The sequence below is a fragment of the Jaculus jaculus genome, chromosome 9 (assembly GCF_020740685.1).
Source record: "Jaculus jaculus isolate mJacJac1 chromosome 9, mJacJac1.mat.Y.cur, whole genome shotgun sequence".
Taxonomy (NCBI): domain Eukaryota; kingdom Metazoa; phylum Chordata; class Mammalia; order Rodentia; family Dipodidae; genus Jaculus; species Jaculus jaculus.
This window is the reverse complement of record NC_059110.1, coordinates 129227286-129250573: the sequence shown is the minus strand read 5'-3', so window position 1 is coordinate 129250573 and position 23288 is coordinate 129227286. Positions and strand designations below refer to the sequence as shown.

At 40.4% G+C, this 23288-nt stretch overlaps 1 protein-coding gene across 3 annotated transcripts in view; it reads left to right on the top strand.

Moving 5' to 3' along the window:
- Positions 1-23024, top strand: part of Map2k6 (mitogen-activated protein kinase kinase 6) — a 143812-nt gene extending 120788 nt beyond the window's left edge. For all 3 annotated transcript variants that reach the window (XM_004655144.3, XM_045159311.1, XM_045159312.1), the window contains exons 11-12: positions 16349-16394; positions 22374-23024. In XM_004655144.3, the coding sequence (XP_004655201.1) occupies positions 16349-16394; positions 22374-22451 (124 nt within the window). In that variant the 3' untranslated portion in view covers positions 22452-23024. The remainder of the gene's footprint in view (positions 1-16348; positions 16395-22373) is intronic.
- Positions 23025-23288: the final 264 nt, after the last annotated feature.

The following is a 23288-nucleotide window of genomic DNA, read 5'->3' as shown; positions in this document are numbered from 1 at the left end:
GAGTTAAGAGTGCTGAGTGCTTCCAGTCGCACGCACTTCCACTGAGCCTGTGGCCTGCAGGCTCTCGTCTTGTTAGTTTTGATGAATGAAATCCACAGACCTGAGGATGAAGTTTGGAAAGATTTTCTTATAAAGTTTAAGAGAAGGAGATAAGGCAGTGGGGGTGGGGGTTCCTGGAAATGGGACAGCCCATCCTGAAGTCCTGATTGGGGTCTTTATAGGAGTTTACTGGATGGGCAGTCTAGCTAACTCTAACCCTAACCCTAACCCTAACCCCTACTTCAGGTGTCCATAAACCACCAGATTGTTAGCAAAAGGAATGGATGCATTTGCATTTCTAGGAAAGGGAATGATCCTTTTTAGAAAGAGGTTATTCTCTCTTCTAGAGAAGGGGGAACTCCACTAGGAAGAAGAGATAAGCAAGGCCAGACCCTTGTAACATTTCTGGCTTCCAGAAAAGTGAGGCTGTGAGACTTTCTTTAGGCAGACAAGGGAAAATCAGCTTCTGCCCTACAGGCTCAAGCACATTTCTGTCTCTAGCCACTTGTAGTTTACTTTTGGGCTTCAAATCGAGAAGGAAAATACATTAACATTACAGTGTAGAAAGACACTATAGCCAGGCCAGAGATGGAGATATATATGGGTATTTGGAGAAAAATATAAAAAAATTTTTCTGGCAAAGATAAATCCTAAACTATGCAGATAAGGGATATTTACCAAGTTAAAGGGGAGTAGGGCAGGAAAGAAGGAACATAAAGCATAGTTATGTGACAAAAGCAAGGCAGTGCTGTCAGAGCTGAAAGCCACGGGATAGTGATATTGATAAAGAGAAAGGTGACTGGTTAGCCCTAGTGGAGATATAGAGATGGGCGTACGTGCAGATTTACTTTGAGTGAGAAGACAGTGGGAATTCAAGAGCACTGTGTAGATATCTACAAGTCTTCCAGAATGTTGGCTTCTCCATAATTCTTGATAACCATGGATCAACACTCCCATGAGAAACACTGTAGACAGTTTTGGGAGTTTGGGAAGTAAACCCAAAGAAAGTTCCAGGAGAAACATAGAAAAGACCATACTAAGGTGATAGGCTTTTTGTTTTCATGGAAACAACTGATGTGATCATGGGAGTCCAAGGGCATCGTATTGTCCAGATGGTAACGTAGTTTCTGCCTACACCATGTCCATGATGCCACTGAACCTGATTAGCAAGACCTCAGGGTCTAAGGTTGAGATAGAAGAATCAAGATAAGCGGTGTGTGTGTGTCTGTGTGTGTGTACAAGACTTTATTTTTAATGGCAGAAGATACTGGTGGGAGCTGAAGCCACGACGGGAGGAAAAGCACTGGAATTCTGGGTGAGGAGAAAAGGGAGAAAGGGAAAGGAAGAGAGAAAGGGGGATGGGAAGGAAAGAAAGTGAGAGAGAGAGAGCACGCACCAATACAAAAGAGCCAAAGTGGGAGACAGAGATAGAGAAGGTTTTAAGAGTTGTGGAAAGAGGAGGAAGAAAAAACCGCCTTGAGAGGGTAGGACCTTGAGTGGTGTGCTGAGATGGGGGCTGAGGGGCGGTGGCACTCTCTCTTTTCACCCCAGAGGTATCCTCAGTTATAATAGGAGGTGGTTCTGAAGGAGAAACAGTAGTGAGACAGCTTTGTATAGGCAGTTAGGTAGGGACAGAGACCCAAAGAGAACAAGGAGATGTCACCTGGCCTGCTCTGTCAGGACTAGGGCCTGTTTTTGATACAGTTTCACCTAAGATGGCTGCCAGCAATATGCCCCAGCAGGAACTTCCTGCTTCTTCTCTCTTGAGTCAGCCTTCAGTCCATGAACCAAACAAGTCTTGGCTCCTCCTGCTCTTGAGTCCACGAACCAATTAGGTCTCTCCTTATACACCTAGCCTGAAAACAAGGCTCACCCTAATTGGATGCCTGATCTGTATGAAGGAGGTTAATCATATGGACAAACCCTGTGATTTCTCCTGAGGACTGTTGTGTATGTCTGTCTTTCCTCTTCTCAGCCTGACTGGGAAGGGGGGAACACTTACTTGGGCTTGGGTATTTTCCTGCTTGCCTTGTGTCTTGCTTTGGGGTACGTTCTCATTTTGTTAAGTCCATTATGGTTCTTTGATCTGAGTCCTCCACTATTTCTTCATCCTCTCTGGTCTGATGCTTTGCCTTCCATATGTGGGTGTGTGGGCCTCCTCCAGAGCCTTACCTTCTCTGTGATGACCGGTGTCTCCATGTCACCACTCCCTTTCCAGCCAGACAGTGAGGAGCATTCTCCTCTGGCTTGAGTCTTTCTGCTAGTTTCCTCCCTGGTTCTTAATTCCCCTACAATAAATCTCCTAATTCACAATTTCTCCCTAAATACACTTGATAATTCACAATTTACCCTTCTTGAGATTTGCTTTCTTTTTTTATAATGAATATAAATATTTTCATATATGAAAGTTAATGCAGATTGTGCATGAACACAGAATACAGTTGAGATAAAATTAGGTTATGGGTGAGGAAAAAACTACCTTTTTTTTTAAAACACAGAATACAGTAGAGATAAAATTAGGTTATTGGTGAGGAAAAAAACTACTTTCTTTTTAAAAAATTGTTTTTGTGTTTTGAGGTAGGGTCTTACTCTAGCCCCAGGCTGATGTGGAATTCACTATGTAGTCTCAGGCTGGCCTCAAACTCACGGTGACCCACCAACCCCTGCCTCCCGAGTGCTGGGATTAAAAGCATGCACCATCATGCCCACTGAAAAAACTATTTTCTAGAGATTATAGTATATTAAGTACAACGTTGAGACTCTGGCATTCCATTTTTCTTTCTTTTTTTTCTCAATTTTTATTAACATTTTCCATGATTATAAAAAAATCCCAAGGTAATACCTGCCCCTGCCCCCCCCCACTTTCCCCTTTGAAATTCCATTCTCCATCATATCCCTTCCCCATCTCAAATCAGTCTCTCTTTTATTTTTATGTCCTGATCTTTTCCTCCTCTTATGATGGTCTTGTGTAGGTAGTGTCAGGCACTGTGAGGTCATGGATATCCAGGCCATTTTATGTCTGGAGGGAGCACGTTGTAAGGAGTCCTACCCTTCCTTTGGCTCTTATATTCTTTCCGCCACCTCTTCCGCATTAGACCCTGAGCCTTGGAAGGTGTGATCGAGATGTTGCTCAGTACTCCAGTCACTTCTTTCCAGCACTATGATACCTTCTGAGTCATCCCAAGGTCACTGCCATCTGAAAAGAGAAGATTCTCTACCCAAAGTGAGAGTAGCGTTAATATAAGGGTATAAATATTAAGAGAAGCCGGGCGTGGTGGCGCACGCCTTTAATCCCAGCACACGGGAGGCAGAGGTAGGAGGATCACTGAGAGTTCGAGGCCACCCTGAGACTACATAGTGAATTCCAGGTCAGCCTGAGCCAGAGTGAGACCTTACCTCGAAAAACAAAAACAAAAACAAAAACAAAAAAAATATTAAGAGAAGTGCTTACTGGGCAGTTTGATAAGCATAGTATATACATTTATCCAGACATCAGCAGACGTTACCATCCTAGGGCTCACGACTACCCCTGTTTAAGTTTTCAGTATCAGGAATGTATTCCCGCCATGGAGTGGGCTTCCAGTCCAATTGGAGGGCAGTTGGTTTCCACCATGACAGACATGCCACTATTGTACCTGTTGGCTCATTTGACCTGGCTGGCCAATTATGAGGCTTGCAGTGTCCACTGTTGAGTATCTTCCCTGGTGGTGTATCTTTCTCCCATTGAACTACATGTAGAATGGCTTCTTCCAGCTTCTGTCAGCTGGTCTACATGGAGGAGGTTCTCAGCTCAGTTTCAGCAGTATTTCTCAGTGTCCTTGCAGCCAAAGTATGTGGAGTCTTCAGCAATAGGGTCTTACCATCTATTCCTGGTGGAAAACCAAGGGCCTTGGCAATGGCCTATAATGTTTTGGGGGCATCAAGGACCTCCCTGGCCAACAACTCACTGGAGGTATTCCATCCCTGGCACTGAAAAGTTTCTAACAATGATCTATGGCTCCTGAGTGTTCCATTGTCTGAAACCGGAGGATTCCATATAATTTATTTGCAGCCTTTTAGATTTTGATTAGCCCTCCCTCCACCTTTCCTTTATTCAAACTCTTCCCCTGACCTCACTTTGGGCCTTTTCACCCCCGCTAATCTATTCTTCTACTTACATATATACAATAATATACACTACCAACCTATTAAGTACCCTCCTCCCTTCCTTCCTCTTCCCTTTATGTCTCCTTTTTAACTTACTGGTCTCTGCTACTGAGTTTTTTCCTTCTGACAAAGAAGCCCAATCATCTGTAGCTAGGATCTACATATGAGGGAGAACATGCAGCACTTGGCTTTCTGGGCCTGGGTTACCTCACTTAGTATAATTGTTTCCAGATCCACCCATTTTCCTGAAAATTTCATAACTTCATTTTTCTTTACCTATGAGTAGAACTCCATTGTATAAATGTGCCACATCTTCATATCCACTCATCTGTTGAGGGACATCTAGGCTGGTTCCATTTCCCAGCTATTATAAATTGAGCAGCAATAAACATGGTTGAGCATGTACTTCTAAGGAAATAGGATGAGTCCTTAGGATATATGCCTAGGAGTGCTATAGCTGGGTCATATGGTACATCAATTTTTAGCTGTCTTAGGAACCTCCACACTGATTTCCACAATGGCTGGGCCAGATTGCATTCCCACCAACAGTGTAGAAGGGTTCCTCTTTTTACACATCCCGCCAGTATTTATGATCATTTGTTTTCATGATTTTAGCCAATCTGACAAGAGTGAGATGGAATCTCAATGTAGTTTTAATCTGCATTTCCCTGATGACTAGGGACGTAGAACATTTTTTTTTAGATGCTTATATGTCATCCGTATTTGTTCTTTGGGAACTCTCTCACCCATTTTTTAATTGGCTTGTTTGACTGTTTATTATTTAACTTTTTGAGTTCTTTGTATATCCTAGATATTAATCCTCTATCAGATACATAGCTGAAAAATATTTTTTCCCATTCTGTAGGTTGCCTCTTTGCTTTATTCACCGTGTCCTTTGCAGTACAAAATATTTGTAATTTCATGAGGTCCCAGTGGTTAATCTGTGGTTTTTTTGCCTGAGCAATTGGGGTTATATTCACAAAGTCTTTGCCAAGACCAATATGTTGAAGGGTTCCCCCTACTTTTTCCTCTAGCAATTTAAGAGTTTCAGGTCTGATGTTAAGGTCTTTAGTCCATTTGGATTTAATTCTTGTGCATAGAGAGAGAGAAGAATCTATTTTCATCCTTCTACAGATACATATCCAGTTTTCCCAGCACCATTTGCTGAAGAGGCTGTCTTTTCTCCAATGAGTATTTTTGGCATTTTTATCAAATATCAAGTGGCTATAGCTACCTGGACTTATATGGGGATCCTCTGTTCTGTTCCATTGATCTACATATCTGCTTTTGTACCAGTACCATGCTGCTTTTGTTACTATGGCTCTGTAATATAGGTTAAAATCAGGTGTGGTGATACCTCCCACCTTATTTTTGTTGTTCAGTATTATTTTAGATATTTGAGGTTTTTTTGTGATACCAATTGAATTTTTCGATTGGTTTTTCTATTTCTGTGAAGAATGCCTTTGGAATTTTGAGGGGGATTGCATTAAATGTGTAGATTGCTTTTGGTAAGACTGCCATTTTCACAACATTGATTCTTCCAATCCAGGAACAAGGGATGTTTTTCCATTTCCTAGTGTCTTCTGCAATTTCTCACTTGAGTATTTTATAGTTTTCATTGTAGAGATCCTTTACTTCCTTGGTTAGGTTTATTCCAAGGTACCTTATTTTCTTTGATGCAATTGTGAATGGGAATGATTCTATGATTTCATCCTCTGTATGTTTGTTGTTAGCATGTAGGAATGCTACTGATTTCTGTGTATTTATTTTGTATCCTGCTACATGGCTATAGGTGTTTATCGTCTCTAACAGTTTTCTGGTAGAGTCTTTTAGGTCCTTTATATATAGAATCATGTCATCTGCAAATAATAATAACTTGATTTCTTCCTTTCCAATCTGTATCCTTTTTATGTTCATCTCTTACCTTATTGCTATGGCTAAGATTTCCAGTACTATATTAAATAAAAGTGGGGACAGTGGACACCCATTTTTTGTTCCTGATTTTAGTGGAAAAGCTTCCAGTTTTTCCCTATTTAGTAATATGTTGAATATTGAAATATGTTCCTTCTATTCCCATTCTTTGTAGGACTTTTATCATGAAGGGATGTTTGACTTTGTCAAATGCTTTCTTTGTGTCTAATGAGATGATCATATGATTTTTGTCCTTCAGTCCATTGATATAATGTATTAAATTTACCGATTTGCATATATTGAACCATCCCTGCATCTCTGGGATAAAGCCTACTTGGTCAGGGTGAATGATATTTCTGATATATTCTTGTATTCTGTTTGCCAATATATATATTTTTAATTTTTATTAACATTTTCCATAATTATAAAAAAAATATCCCATGGTAATTCCATAAATTTGTTGAGAAGTTTTGCATCTATGTTCCTGAGGGAGATTGGTCTATAGTTTTATTTTTTTGTTCTATCTTTGCCTGGTTTTGGTATCAGGGTGATGCTGGCTTCATAGAAGGAATTTGGTAGGATTCCTTCTTTTTCTATTTTATGGAAAACCTTAAGAAGCAATGGTGTTAGTTCTTCCCTGAAGGTCTGTTAAAATTCAGCAGTGAATCCATCTGGGCCTGGACTTTTTTATTTGGAAGATTTTTGATAACTGCTTGGATCTCCATGCTTGTTATAGGTCTATTTAAGTGATTAATCTCATCTTGATTTAATTTAGGTTGGTCATATAAATCAAGGAAATCATCCAAATTTAAGATTTTTGTACTTTGTGGAGTATATGCTTTTATAGTATGTCCCTGTGATGTTTTTGAATTTCTCTGGCATCTGTTTTGATGTTAGCTTTTTCATCTCTAATTTTATTAATTTGTGCTCTGGATCTCTCCTACTTCTCCACTGCCATTTTTTTTTGGCTTTTTCCTCCCTAGGCTGCTTTGTCATGGTACCTATGCCGCCATCTTAGCCAGAAGTCCCGAGATTCGCTTTCTTGATTCTTTGCTAAAGTGGAAAAGATCAGAAAGGTTGGGGCTCACAGGCTTGGGGTCAAACCACTGCACATTAGCCTCCAAATCAGTCATTAGTTCCAGGATCTCAGACTTAGCCTTGAGCATGGCCAGGTGTGAGGAGGGGTCTTGGAGAAGATGAGAGCTCTGGGACTCTTATAATAGTCATGACCATTGCAATATAGCTAGAAAGAGGACATTTAAGTATAAAGCACAAAATGAACTTAGATTATGAGAGCATCCTGCAAAGCAGATGAAAACTGAGAGAAGGAAGGGAGTTTAGAGCTGATAGTATCCCAACCGTTAGCCTTGGAGAGGACCACTTGCTGCTATAGGATGGGCTAGAACTCTGGAGGCTTTCTGAGGTACAGAGAAAGCTGAAGCAAGACTAGCATGGCCTTATTGCTCCTTGGAAGAAATGCTTTGAATATAACTGTTTTGAGGGGACATGTGACATGGGTTGCTTGTGAAATTAAGACCTTTTAAACTTCAGTGGGTCCTCAGCCCCTTCTACCCCTGGTACTTTTCCTTAATGATTTACAAGGCTGACCTACAGTGGTTTGTTTTGGTTGAAAGATGAGAGAGGTCTGGATTATTTAGCTCTAGAACAATGTAATTTGGTTTCTGGGACCGTGAGGTATGTCCCTTGGTCTTTCTTGAGTGATTGTGCTGGATGAGTTGGTACGTCTACAAGGGTGAAATGGGGTCATGATTTTGCCTTCTGAATTCAATAACTTGTTTTTTGTTGTTATTTTATTTTAATCCTCACCCCCCATTATCCTCAAATGTTTAAAGGTCACATAGGAAAAGGGGTGAGTCATCTTGGATTATTCACACCGTGAGTTCTCAGGAGGGTGCTCACAGGGAAGGAATTTATCTAAGGAAGCATCTTCAGGCTTCCTTCCTATTTCCTTTCTCCCTCCTGTGCCCCTTCCTCCCAGCAGTCTGTGTATTTCAGGAAAGGTTGGTAAAAACAGTGCTGGTGTGTAAAGTGCGGGAATGCTGTCTTTTATTGTGAATCCATGGTTTAACTCAGTGGTCCTTAGCTCTGGGTTCTCATTTATAGATCTTAGACAAGTTTTCAGAAGTGTTATACCCTAAGCTCCACCCTTGCAGAGAGCCAATATTAGTATTTTTTCAAATTTTTGGAAGTTATCCTTGTAAAGATCAGACATGGTTTCTCAAATGCCTGAGAGACCTTACATGAGAAGTAAGTTCTATGAATATGTTGCCCACAGCTTTCTGTTCTGAGTGTTTCTAGAATTCTACAATTTGTTTAAAAATGTTGTTCTATTATTTTATGTTTATTTTATCAAATTACTTTTCCCTCTCATTTAGAATCCTCCCCCCCAACATCTGAGCATTAAAACTTTTTACAGATATATTTGTTAGACTTCAGGGTTTGCAATGGAGAACAAACATGGACAGTTTCTTGGATCTAATACTTTATTATAACAAGGGAGAGAGATAAGAGGGACAAGGAAAGAAAGAAGGGACAGAAAGGGGGTGTATGAATGAAAGGGAAAGAAAGGGAAAGAGGGAGGAGGGAGAAAGAAAAGGAGATGGAAGAGAAAAGGAGGAAGAGGAGAATGGAAGAGGGAGTTCGCAGGAGTAGGAGAGCTGAAAGAGAAGGTGAGTGAGGGCCAGGGAAAGGGTTTTATGGAGAGGAGAGAAATTGCCCATGAAAGAGCCTTAGGGTGGAGTGCAGAGGTAGAAGCTGGAAGAAGGTGGCCTGCCCTCCTCTTGTGCCAGAGGTGATTAAAATGACCATACCAGGAGGCAGTCTTAGAGTTAGCATGTGGTAGATGAGAGTGGGGATGGGTAGAGAGCTTTGAGACTCTTAACAGTTTTAGATATGAAAATGTTAGGGCTATGAGTGTAGCTAAGTGGAAGAGCACTTGCCTAGCATGCTTATGATAAGTCCTGGATCCCATTTCCAACACTAAAACAAAAACAAACAAACACAAAAAGCCCCCTTGAGTTAATAATAAATGTCTTCTAATTTTAATATATAAGATTCAGAGAGCTCTCAATATATTTCTTCCCCCACCTCCCCTGTGTCTGGGCCATGCTCCCTCTGGGCCTGGTTTCTGCAGCTAACCCTGTTACAGTAATTGCGATTTCAGTGTTATCTTCTTCCATCTATCCCTGCACATCCAGACTAAGCCCAGGATCTTAGAATCCCTACTTACTATTACTGCAATTGACTGCACCTTTCTGTCCCTGAGGAGGGAGGGGAAAACTTCCTCCCGGCCACCACCTGTTAATTCTAGAATAGACAGGAAACCCAGTCTCACTTTCTCAAAACATTTCAATAGGCGGTGCAACCAACCTGGCTACTGCAGGCACCTGTCAATCCTCCTCTTCCACACTCCCTTTCATTCTTTTCTCCCAAAGAAACCTTTATTCCATCACCTAACTAGTTCAGAGCCCTCTTTCCCCTTGTTCCAAACCCCACCACTCTCTTGCTTGCTATTAAATAAAACCTTCTGCCCAAGAAACTGCCTGGCTCTGTCCTCTGTGGGGAATGTGACAGATGCATGCTTATGTGTGCACAAATGTGTGGAGTTCCAGGTGCCAGTGTTATTTTTCTTTCTATACTGACCAGTGTGCCTCCGCTCTCTCCCACCATGCTCATGTTTCTCTAGGGCTGTCCCTCTGAGGTCTCCTTTTTATTTCTCTGAACTTTAGTCCCGACTATCATAGAGTATTCATTGGAATGTTCTGAGCTATTGATACAATTCAGTTTTACTAGAACTGTTTCTTCCATGAAGTCTAGTCATTCAGTGTCATTTTTTCCATTTGGCAAGTCAGTTTGATTTGCTTATGGGAATTGATAAAATAATAACAATAGAAACAAAACTCAAATGACTTCACTTTGGAAGTCATCATCAGACAGATCTTAAAATTTTCAGTGGGGTACCTCTTTTGGAATCTGGTCCACAGACATATGGATGTTGTGAAGGAATGAGTCACTTCTGTGGGTATTAGAATTGGGTACCCTCAGAGGAGCATTGATTCTGACTTTTGTGAGCATTCTTACTTATCCTTAGTTGGATTTTATAAAGGACAGCCTGCTGTTCCCAGGTCAGTCATGTTCACATCCACCATAAACCACCAGAGTATGTTTTTTTGTGGCCCACCTCAGGATGAATTTAAGATATTTTGAAACCATCTGAGCTGAAAATTGTACTCATTTCTTTATCCTCTTTGTATCTTGTGACTGCTTTAGAACTCTACAGAAGAAATATTGTTTGTCATATAAATCAATAAATGGGTACTTGCCTCCACTTAGTAATAAGAATTGCTATTTCACTTGTTTTACTATTGATAGTTTTAAATTTGACCAGGAGTGGAGGTGTAAAGAAAAAACTGGGGGATGGAAAGAGGGCTCAGTGATTAAGGTGCTTTCCTGCAAAGCCTAATGACCCAGGTGTGATTCCCCAGACCTGTGTAAAACCAGATGCACAAAGTGGCATATGCATCTGGAGTTTGGTTGTAGTAGCTAGAGGCCTCAGTGTGTCCATTCTTTCTCTGTGTCTGTCTCTCTCCATTTATAAATAAATATATAAATAAAAATATCAAAAAAGAAGTTCGGCTTGCTACTTAAAAAAATAGAAGAAATGGGCTGGAGAGATGGCTTAGCGGTTAAGCGCTTGCCTGTGAAGCCTAAGGATCCCTGTTCAAGGCTCGATTCCCCAGGACCCAGGTTAGCCGGATGCACAAGGGGGCGCATGCATCTGGAGTTCGTTTGTAGTGGCTGGAGGCCCTTGTGCGCCCATTCTTTCTCTTTCTCTCTCTCTATCTGCCTCTTTCTCTCTCTGTCGCTCTCAACTAACTAAATAAAAATGAACAAAAAAAAAATAGAAGAAAATGATGTTATTGGGAATGGCTTACTCTTGCTGAAAACTGGGATATAGCTTCTGCACCTAACTTAAAAACAGTTTTTATTTATTTGTACATGTGTGTGCATGTGTACATGCCAGGGCCTTTTGGTACTGTAAACAAGCACCAGGCATTTGTGCCATTTTTTTCATCGACTCAGGCCAGAAGGCTTTGTAAGCAAGAGCCTTTAATGACTGAGCCATCTCTTTAGCCTACATTCTAGTTGTGCTGAAGGGTTAACAAAGGATTTTATTGAGAAAAATGGATTCTTGGTGATACGGATTAACAGCATGCATACAGTTAGAGTTTCCTCTCAGAAGAAGACATTGATACGAACTAGGAGCAAAGTAGTTGTGTGTGTGTGTGTGTGTGTAGGTAGGTAGGTAGGAAGTTAGCTAGGGACTAAGCCAGAGATGCCTGTCCCAGTGAAACTAGAAATCAAGTCTGATTCAGTGTTATCCAAGACGGTTGTAAGCAGCCATCGTAGCTTCCTAACTTTCCAGGCTTTATACCTGTGGGCAGGCACTTTCTGAATCAGGTTCCTTCCTGGGTGCTCATCAAGCAATCAAGAGTCCTTTCTATAAAACTGAACCTGGCAATATGGCTCATTTAATTCAATGCCTAATATATATCAATGGAGCCTCCTCTGAGTGGGTGAGAGAGTCTCCTTCAGTCTTTTTCTTCTCCCCTCCCAGTTGTACTTGCTCAGAAGGGAGGGACCCCTTTGGCTTAGGCCATTTATGCTTTTACCTCTCTCCTGTTTCCACTGTGTCTTGATAAATTCTCCATTTTCCTTTTCTCGGAGTCTGTGGTTTTCAATTCTTTGCTAAACATGAACAAGAGCCTAAGGCTTGAAAGTTATCAGCCCTGGGGAGTTCTGAGCTCAGAGCTCAGCTTCTTTCTTGCCTCTTTCCTGGAGCTGCAACATTCACAACAGCCATGCATTTTTCACTTCAACTTTTCCCTTTATGTTCATTGAAGGAAGTGCCTGGGAATCAACTACCCACTGCTGAAGTAGCTAGATTTGTGTTTGTTTATTTACTCCCCCTCTCAATCCACTTAAGAGGTCTGGTGCCCTTTCTGTCCAGCCCATTGACATACTGGAGTGTGTTGGGACCCATCCAGATGACGATAATGTCTGACTCACAATAGCTAGTCAATCAAGTACAGCCTATTTCTTTTTCCAGAAAAGACCAGTGAAAGAGGCAGTGGATATTTGTTTAGCTTTTGACAAATGAGAGGTCCACAGTGTGTTGGTCCTGTGAACGCAACAAATAGCCCTTCTTGGAAGTGATTAGGGGGATTCGACTAGGCAGAAATCCTATGGTCAGCCCAGACTTTTAGCTAGCAATTCTCCAGACAGCAGGAAGCCGTTTTCTAGTGTCAGCTATGGTCAGGAGCGTGTGTTGTGGCATTTGGAACAGGAATTAGGGCAGTTAGCTAATTGCATGCTTGAAAATGACAAGCCACTTGAAAATTCAAAAGTCTGACTTAAATCCAAAAAGAAATTGGTGTAACTTTGAACTCCAATGTTGTTATTTTATACTGAATTTCAAGCACTTCCTATTAAACATGGAAAATTTGCTTTTTTCCTCTGGACATTATCTTGGGTACTTTGCTATTCTTAGTGCCTGTTTCAAAGTGTACTTGATTTAAAAGATAGAAATGTGTTATATAAGTTATATTAGACCAATGAATTGTTTTTCTTTGGTGTATCTTTTTTCTCCTTTTTTTTCTACCTCTCCTTCCTTTCCTTCTCTCTCTTTCACTTCTTTCCTCTGTCCCTCCTTCCTGTCTTCCTTGTCTTTTGAAGCAAGTTCTCACTCTATTACTCATGCTGTCCTAAAACTCACTATATAGCCCAGGCTGGCTTTTAACTTGTAAGTCCTCCTGCCTTAGCCTCATGACTGCTAGGAAATACAGATGTGTACTAACATACCTGGCTATGGTGCTAAGTCCTTCTCTTTCTTTCTTTTCTTGCTTTCTTTTTTTAAATCATTACTCTGTAGTAGAGGTTTTAGCTGAACTTTCTTTTCAAATTAGGAGCCAGTAACCTCCAAGGTTTCAGGAACCTTAAACACTTTCTAATGGATTGGCTTGGCATATATATATTTTTTTAATGTAGATTAAGAAAAAGAGAAACATTTCTGGAGAAATTTTTGAAATCTATGCTGGAAGTTAAGATAAGTCATCTTGTTTCAAAATCACTTCCAATTAAAAATCGGAAACCTAGGTTGGGTCGTTGGATCAATGGTAGAGTGCTTGCTTAACGTGCTAAACTCTGGGTTTCATCCACAATGTGGCAACAGCAATGAGAGGGAAAGGGTGGGGGGAAGAGAGGGATATATATATATTGATTGAGATTAAATTTTTAATCCTCTCTACCTATTGGGAAGAGTCATTTCATTATTTAATGGATACAGAGTCAAAAATCAACAATAGCAGAGTGGTCCTTGGTTGGTAAAAAGAACCCATTGTTTTAACTAGTTGAGAAATAAGTTGTTTTTTTTTTTTTCCACCTTGCTAATGGTTGCCTTGATTCTGTCTTTGGCCTAAAACAGATAGTCATGAAATAGTGGACCAAGGTGCTAGTGTTTCAGACTGAACATTACTCCCTGGAATAATGAGTAGAGATTTAATATTGCATTTGCACATCTTGTTACTGATTTAGCAAGTTAGATTGATTAATCTATTGGAAAGAATTTCTAGGTTTTGGTACGTTTTGAACAGTACCTGGAAACTTAGGGATTTTGTACACTCTTTTAAAAAGTAAAACATCTGCCGGGTGTCATGGCACACGCCTTTTATCCCAGCTCTTGGGAGGCAGAAGTAGGAGGATCATCATGAGTTCACGCCATCCTGAGACTACTGAGTGAATTCCAGGTCAGCCTGAGCTGGAGTGAGAACGTACATCAAAAAAAGAAAATCCCCTAAAATAAAAGTAAAAAGTCTAGAATCTGTATAATCCAGCAATGCTGTCAGGTCACATTCATGTTTTTGTGCTTCTTTTTATATGAACAAACTCTTGAATTTAGAAAAATATGTGCTTACTGAAAGGTAGAGGAGGGGATCAGGAGGCAGGAATTGTCAACTATAACAATGTGCTCAAACGTCTTATGAACCAGCTGTTGATGATTCTGAGAAATGAATTCTATCTCAGAAAAGAAGGCAGGATGTCACAATAAAGAGGGATTCTGTGTAGCACATAGCCCAGGGTTTCTTGTGATTTGGCTTTACATAGGTGCTGGAAATTGATCCTGGGCAGATAGGCTTTTCAAGCAAGCACCTTTAACCACTAAGCCATCTCCCCAACAGCCCACCATTTCTTTGTTTTTAAAATAAATATTTTATTTATTTATGAGGAAAAAAAAAGAGGCAGATAGAGGGAGAGGAAGAGAATGGGCATGCCAGGGCCTCTAGCCATTGCAAACAAGCTCCAGATGCATGTGCCACTTGTGTATCTGGCTTATGTGGGTACTAGGAAATCAAAGTTGGGTCCTTAGGTTTTGCAGGCAAGCACCTTAACCACTTAAGCCATCTCTCCAGCCCCAGTCCAGCGTTTCTTGATCTTTGCACTGTGACATTGTAGACTGGGTTGTCTTTGCTGAGGAGGACCAGCCTATGCAAGGTAGGATGCTTATCAAACACTTGGCCTCCTCTGATGAGGTGCTGATGATAGCCCTGCTAGTTGTTGGTGACAACCAGAAATGCCTTCCTCCAGGTATTGACAAATGTCCCTGGGGGTGGATGAACCAACTGAGAATGAATCACCAACATTGAATTTCATGATATAGGTACATGAGTCCCACGTTCCATTCATTTCGCTCAGGCACACATCCACATATCAATCACACATGACAGTTGATAATTCCTCTTTGTAATGTACTCTTTATTTTTATCTTCAGTTGAGATGGACTTTCTCTCATAGGTGGTCTGGTCCCTGAGGTCACTAGGCTGTAGGTCTGCCCTCAGTTCCAGGTTACAACCAACTTCTGTCCTAACATCTACCTGAACCCTGTCTCAGGTTCTCTGGCTTCTACCCACAGCATGGCCTGGAATAAACTGGTAGGCTGCTTTTAAGTTGTTTTGGTTCAAAAGCTTCTTTTTTTCTTTTCTATTTTTTTTTTTTAAATTTTTCATTTTGCTTAAAGCCACAGTCGCTTAGAGTATCTCAGTGGCTCCTGGACCTTGCTCCCTTCACGACAGTTAGCTTATGTGGGAGCATGCAGAACTTATGTCATGCACAGTAGGTCTCACTTGCTCAGAATGTTTCATTGGCACAAATCAAGCAACCTAATTATCTGTCATGTTTTGCTGTCTTCAACTCTAGTCACAATTCCCTTTCTATCCATGTAAGACGTTGTGGTCCTGTGGGTGTAGGTGTCTGTTGATTGCCTTGCAAATCATAGTTTTCAAAACTAGCCTTTTCTACATTTTATAACTTGGGCTTCTAACTCCAAATAAACTGTTTCTTTCTTTTTATTTTTATTTTAAGGCTGGAGGTGGAAAGAGGATAGGGATGTATTGAGGACAGGAGTGATGGGCTGGTCTGTTTCATCTTGAACTTTTATGAGGATTGTCTCTGGTATCAGATGCTATTAAATGTCTGGGTATACAGAGAACTGAACAACCACTTGACTGTAGTGAATGACCACAAAGTATTTCTAAGAAGAGTAATTGTTAACTGACTGAATGTGCTGTTCTCTTTTATCCATAAAGATACAATAAACATGTAGAGTTACCTTGGTAACGTTATGGGTTTATGGTTTCTCTCAGGCAGGTTTGTTTGGGAACATATGAAACAAAGTATATATTCAAGAGAACTACAAACAGAGAGAACCAAATAGCTGAAGACAGTGAAGAGATAATAAATGTACTATATGAAACATTGATTTATTTGCCTGTGGAGATGGATAAAACCTACCTTGAAGGAAAGTAGCTATGAGACTTCAAATATGGTTGTGGGTCTGAAAAGCTAGTCTAAATGTTAAAGTATTAAAGGAAAATAAACACTCCCTTACCCCCATGCCCCATGCCCAAACATTGTTCTTTCTATTAAGATAATTCTAGGATAACTGAAACATAATTTATAATTGTTGGAAGTTCATATTAAAAGGAAGTCCATATATTCTGTACATTTTAGAAACTGATTATGGCCAGTTTTATATTGGTTCTGAAATCCTAATTTAATGAAAAATGGTATATAAAAAATAAAACTTCAGAAAACAAGGTTCTAAAATCTGTGTTTAGAGGAAAATAGTCAAATGAAACATTTTAATGTGATTAACTTTTTTTTTTTTTCCTTTAAGCTTGAAGAAGAATTCCAAAGAACGGCCCACGTACCCAGAGCTTATGGTGAGTCCTCAGGACACAGTGTGTGTTAGTGCTCTCACAGCAGGTGACGTGGCCATGACTCGGGTTATGATTAAGTGGCCATTTGGGAAGAGTTGCTCCATTGAGATAAGGGAGACAGAAGTTGAACTCAACATAGAGTGAAGTGTCCTTCATTATTATTCATCCTTTTCAATATAAGATTGGAATACATCACCAATATTACCAATGTTTTTCCAGCCTGATAAACCCACTATGAGATAGAACAAGTTATACCTATGAAATGTGTGTTTTCAGTGTATGAACTGTATGTTTTCAAAGATGACAGATAGTCGATATCACAAGTTACTGACATAAAATTTAAGAAAGCAGGATCTTAGAGATCTCACTGAGATTAAATTTACGTACCATATGGCTGTTCAGTTTTAAAATAAAATACCTAGGATGAATGGGATGACTTTCTAGTGGGTGGAAGGGGAGGAAATAATCACGACTTTTCTCCTTCGGGTGTTCAGTTTGGTGGAATAAAATACAACAGTATTAATACAAGTTATGCTGTGCTGTTCCTGCATTTAGAACTTATCATCTGTTCTATTGGTGAAAGCATATGAAAATAAAACCTTACCATTGTTGTTTTAAAATAGTCTCTCTTAAATTGTGGCAGCCAGCATTTTGAGCTAGTTACAGATAACAATGAATTGAGCTTGACAATGCTTTGGTCTGCCTAAGTATATATTAATTGTGAGATGAATACATCTTAGAGAAATATACAATATAAGCCATGTGAGAATTTATGTTTTCTTTCTCCCTAGATTTGTCTCAGTGACCAAGGTTTTAATTTTAGCAGCAGCAGGGAGAGGAATGATCATGTCCAACTTCCAAAGAGAAAAGAGCAAACACTGAGACTCCTAGAGTAGTCAGCAGCAAGCATGACATGTTTGCTCCTGTCATATGCTAGCCGCACTTTCACTGTCTAATTCTGCTTGGTAGATCATAAGAAGGACACGCTCTGGTCATCACTTAATAAAATACTACATTGGGGTGTTGAGGAAAAAGAGCACACATTTAGAAATGTCGTGAGCAAGAATTAGAGAAGTATTGACAGGCAGGATCAATAGTTTCCATGATTGTGATAAGATCTGATTTAAGTCTAGACCATTTTCTAATTGGATGCTTTGGATTTATGTCATCTCTTTGGGTTTCCCTTTAAAAGTGCAAGTCTAATAATGGTACCGAACTGCCTGTATATGCTGAATAGGAAACGAATTAAAAAAAAAAATTATGAGTGGAAATAAAAAAAAGTGCAGCATGCATTTAGTGTTGAACATTCCAGTGTCACTTATTCTCAGCAGTTTAAGGAGACTTGACTCACCCTAGTGGTCACCACCATGTGCAGAAGCAGGGATGGAAAGAATATCAGAGCCAGAGGATGGGGAGGAGTGCTGTGGAGCACCGTCATCCAGGCATGCCATGGATGTTGTGTTCATGACCTTACAGTAGCTGTCTTTACCTGTCCAAGACCCAGGCAATACTGGACCCATCACCATTCTGTCATGGATGATGGAGGAGGCTATGAAGCTTTCTCCCTCCTTGGGTAGCTAAAGGCAGCTAATGGTGACTTGGGTAGCTAGAAGAATTTTTAGGTAGTAGTGTAGCTATTGGTAGGACCCATATTCTCTGGTAAATAATTCCCTATCTGTGCCCACCAGGCTATTCTTTTTAATTTTTTTTAATATATTTTTTTTCAGAGAGACATAGAGAGAAGAGAGGTAGATAGAATGGCCTCTAGCCATGCCACGCTAACTCCAGATGCATGTGTCACCTTGTGCATCTGCTTTTAATGGGCACTGGAAATTGAACTGTCATCCTTAGGCTTTGCAGGCAAGCACCTTGATGCTGAGCCATCTCTGAAGCCTGCACACAAGCAGTCTTAATTAAACTCAGTGGGGCATGCCCACACACTGGAGGAAGACAGAGAGATCAAAGTAGTGTTTAGAAGAATTTTTGTGGTGGGGTCAAGAGAAGATAACAGGAAGGGAATATACCAATACATTATTCACATGTATAAAATTGTCAACTAGAAATAAAGCACTAAAACAAACAAAAAAGCAGCTTTGCACTGAACAGTTTTATTCCACTAAGACGTACAGTTGAAGAACAGAGGTCATAGTGATTGAGGCATCTTGGCATTTTACATGGTTGCATTGAACACGAGCTCCCTGATTAGTGTCATTTTTTGTTGTTGTTGTTTGTTTCTTTCGAGGTAGGATCTCACTCCAGTTCAGGCTGACCTGGAATTAACTATGTAGTCTCAGGGTGGCCTCGAACTCACAGCAATCCTCCTACCTCTGCCTCCCAAGTGCTAGGATTAAAGGCGTGTGCCACCACGCCCGGCTCTAGTGGCATTTTTAAAATGGCCAGTTAAAGGCTTTTCCATGTGTAATAGTCCTTTTTGGGGTGTGTCTAGGTGACCTTTAGGTGATTTGAAAGTTAATTTTATACAAAGTACAGAAGACATAGAGTGATTTCTGTAGGGTCCTATGGAGTATGGAATATCCAAGTCTCTGTTTATAATGCTTTTCTATATCTTTCAGGCTATTTCAGAGGTAGAACATACTTTCTTCCTTCTGAGTAATCTCATCAAAAATTTCATCAGGAAATATTTGAAAAATGTTTAATATACATTGATGGTTGATGTTGAATTCCACCTTTCTATTACTTTTGAACAAATCCTGAGACTTTTTTTGCGTGCATATAACTGTTGTGTAGAACCCACCCCGTACTCTTTTAATGCCGTTACTTTTTGTGGCACTGGAAATGGACTTGCCTTTTCCTTGCTTTCCTGTAGAATGGAGGTTTCAAATGGAAAGTCTAAGTCCAAACTATGTGATTTCAGCACTGGGTAACACGTTCTGGTGCTGGGTGAATGCTATCTTAATTATAGGAATTTGTGTAGGGCTAGGAAGGCAAGATTACTTTTCCAAATAAAGGACATTGTTATGTAGGCTTTGGCCCAGAGATGAGCTCTTATAGAAATCCCAAGTGGTTTCCTCCCTCATTCAAGTTGAGGGATGTTTATGCTCTCTGTCCCTCTCATGTTCCAGTCCTTGCAAGCTTCTGTCATGTAAGATTTCTACAGCAAATATTAGACAACGTTTTTCATAAAGGTCTAGCAGTATTTGAGGCTTTATGGGCCATGCAGTTGCTGTTATGCCTGGACTAGACAATGTAGCCTCAAAGTAGCCACATTCCACATGTGAAAGAGAAAGAAGACGTGGCTATATTACAATAAATCTTTGTTTGAAATGTCCCACAATAGGCCAGACTTTGTAGTTTCTGATTCCTACCTGCAGTTATCACCTCTAGAAATGGTGACCAGGTCATTCAGGTAATTGGCCAGTGAAGTGATTATATTTTGCAAATATCTTAGAAAGTTCTAAATTTGAATGGCAGTATGATATGTGCATGGGATAGTATTAGAGACTTATTGGCGATTGTGGCCTGCCCTCCATTCCTAGCAGAGGGTCTGTGGATCTCTATGCTTCCATCTGGCCCCACAGGGACTCCAAGTGGTTCTGAGCCCTCCTTCCTTGTCCTCAGCTCCACTTCGGGAAACCCACCCTGAGACTATGGTCTGGGGATGATATGTAGATCCTCTTTCCCATTTCCAGATTGCCATCCTTCCTGCTTCTAGTTTTTTGTTAACAGAAGGGATGGAGCATTTTCCAACCTTCTTCAGCCTCCAATCCCACACAAGGACCTGAGAAAATGGCCCAGTGGTTAAGAGCTCTTGCTTGCAAAACCTGTCAACCCAGGGCTGATTTCCCGGTACCCATATAAACCAGATGCAAAGTGGTACATGCATGGCACATGTGAACAAGCCCAACCACTCCATCCTGCCCATAGACACACACAAATAAAGACATGAAAATTTGTAAACAAAACCTACACAAGAAGGCTACTCACACTTCGCATTGTGACATACCTGCCTGTTTTCCTCTCTCTCTCTCCCGCCTTCACGCCTGTTTTCTTATCCACCGCCCCACTCCCTCTCATCTTCACAGCCTTTTCTCAGCTTGGGAATGAACTGAAAGGCTTGAAGGTTTGTTTTTTTTTTTTGAGGTAGGGTCTCACACTAGCCCAGGAATTCACTCTGTAGTCTCAGGGTGGCATCAAACTCACAGTATCCTTCTACCTCTGGCTCCCAAGTGCTGGGATTAAAGTTGTGCACCACAATGCCTGGTCTGAAGATTTTTTTTTTTAAATTAAGGATTTCATATCAGGTTGTTCAATTTATTCAAATTTGAGCTCCATTTAACCGGCTAGAAACAGCAGAGGAAGAGGCAAGTTGGGGTTGTCAGACGGTGGAAGCAATGATCAAGACAATTTGGGGTTTGGCATGTCCTGTGTTGATAGTAAAAAGCTTTTTGAGTACATTAAAAAGATCTGCAAATGTCAGGAGGATGTGGGGAGAGTAATAACCATGATGGTAAATCACTTGGTAAGTGTGTTGTATAAGTGGTTAGGATAGTAATTGAATGTGCCGCTTACTGCTCTTTGGCAGATGAGGAGGCCCAGGGTACGTCTTGGAACCTCAGTCATATCACAGACATAAAGCTTGTGGCTAGCATCCAGCTCATATCTTCTGATGGGCAAATACAGAAGAGCTCCTTTTGTTTTCTGAATCATTATCCTCAATGGTGACCACCTACTTTCCTTGGGGTTTTATTTCTTGGTCCTACTCCCCCGTTGCAGTGTTCCCTAAAACTTCCATGGGTGGGCATTTAGTTCCCCACAGTGCTGACTCATCCAGCCCTCTGCTGTCAGGTTTAAAACAAATAGAATTAGAAAACCTACAGTGAGGCAGGGTATGGTTGTAAGCGAAATCTCTCCTCTGGGAAACAGAGTGAGTCATCTTTAGTTCTGCATGAGAAAATGCGCTCAATGAACTGTTCAACTAGTTATTGAAAATAATACCTCCGGATAACTGGAGACAGGGGTGCGGTGGGTGAGTGGAATATAAGTTACTAATTTCTACCTGAAGGAATCCACTTTTTTTGGGCTTGTCTGTTTGGTTTCAGTTCCCACTGTAAGGCCAGTGGGTTGTAATCTGACATACGTATGTCTTTCTAGTTAGAGGTGGAAGAAATGTTCTGGCGTTGACTGTAACCCAAATGCGCCATTCAGAAGAATTGTCTAGATGAACAGAAAATGGCTTACTGGACTTCTCGCTTGTTTTGAAATGTGTGGCCTCTTGTATTATACCTTGCCCTTCCTCCCACAAAGTGTGAGACACTTTTCCTTTTCTTAAGGTTCATTTAATTTGAACTCTATGTGTAGAGGCCACTTTTTTCTTTTTCAAGCCTCACTTTCCAACTTGGAATATTTTCCCCCATACTATAGTTTGGCCATCAATATTATTTTTCAAATGCATCTACTCTTGGTCAAGGAGACTTAGTGTAACTCTTAACTGTGGGTGTTACATAGAACAATGGCCTTAAAGGTTTCAATCCCAACCATCTCTTCAAAGTCAATGGTGATGTGCTGATCATTTACTGTTCAACAAAGTTGAATCTTGTTTCACCACCCTTTTCCTGTGACATGAAAGTAGCAACATCTATGAAATTTCTGATAATTTTACTGCTGTGTCAGTCTAAAATGACTTTGTAGAAGGCAGGGCTATTTGTGAATCTGAGCTTCAGATGATCTCTGCCAATCTTTGCATTTTATTATAGATGAATCTACAATGCATTATTACATATGTTCCTAAGCAATAGGATCTTTGTATTGGAAACCAAAAGCTATCAAAATGTGAGGCAGCAAATCGATATCTTGAAATATGTACAACGTTAACTATGTGGATGACTGTGCTACAGACAGGAGAAGTCCAGCTGTCCCTGATAGGGACATTGAACCATTTACTGAACAAATCTATTAACTTGTTAACCTCATATATAATCAATGACAAGTATTAATACCATGCATTTCTCTTTTCTTTCTCAGCAACATCCATTTTTCACTGAGCATGAATCCAAAGCAACAGATGTGGCATCTTTTGTAAAAGTGATTCTTGGAGACTAAAAGCAATGGACTTAATTGGTGGACCCTACTGTGGATTGGTGGGTTTAACGGGGTGAAGTGAGTTCACTACAGCGCCAAAAGAAAGTCATCTTTGAGATAACTGACCCTTGCCTCTTTGAGAGTCTTCTCTCCCTATGTTCTTTTCTTTTTCCTCTCCTAAGGGGGCCTTGGAAACTAGTATAAAATGAACTCTCTAGATGGATGAAATATGATAAAGGCTTAGGACTTAAAAAGGTGATTAAATATTTAATGATGTGTCATACGAGTCCTTAAGCCTCTCAGATTTCTCATGTTCTTTATAAAATGAATGCGTTGGCCCTGGCGAAAAAGGTGCTACAGTAGTGATGAAATTGTAAGTAGACTTGTAGTTCATCTCATTTATTATTTTAATATTTATGTGTAAGCGCTTGGTTGGAAAGATCTCCACTTTATGCAAGAAGGAGATAACAGGAGAAAAAGCTGGGTTGACAATATTTATAGGGCTTTTATTTTTAGTTCAATTATGTCTGTGGTCCAGAAGAAATTATTTAATATGCATCTTTAAGAATATTATAAAAATAACCTCAGCAAGAAGCTCTTGTGAAGTGTGTGTTGCAGGTGTGACAGCCACCATGGCCTGGGGCGATCACTGCATCTTTTCACGACATGTCAAAGAATCCTGCTCTTCCCCTGATTTTGGAAAACATGAGAGTCACTTGTGTTACACCTCAAAGAGTAAATGAAAAAGAAAAAAAAAGTAACAGTCCTCTTGGCATGTATGGTATTAATGGAAAATGATTTGTGATGAGATTTTTATATTTACCTCTGTGCATGTGTGTGCGTGTGTGTGTGCGTGTG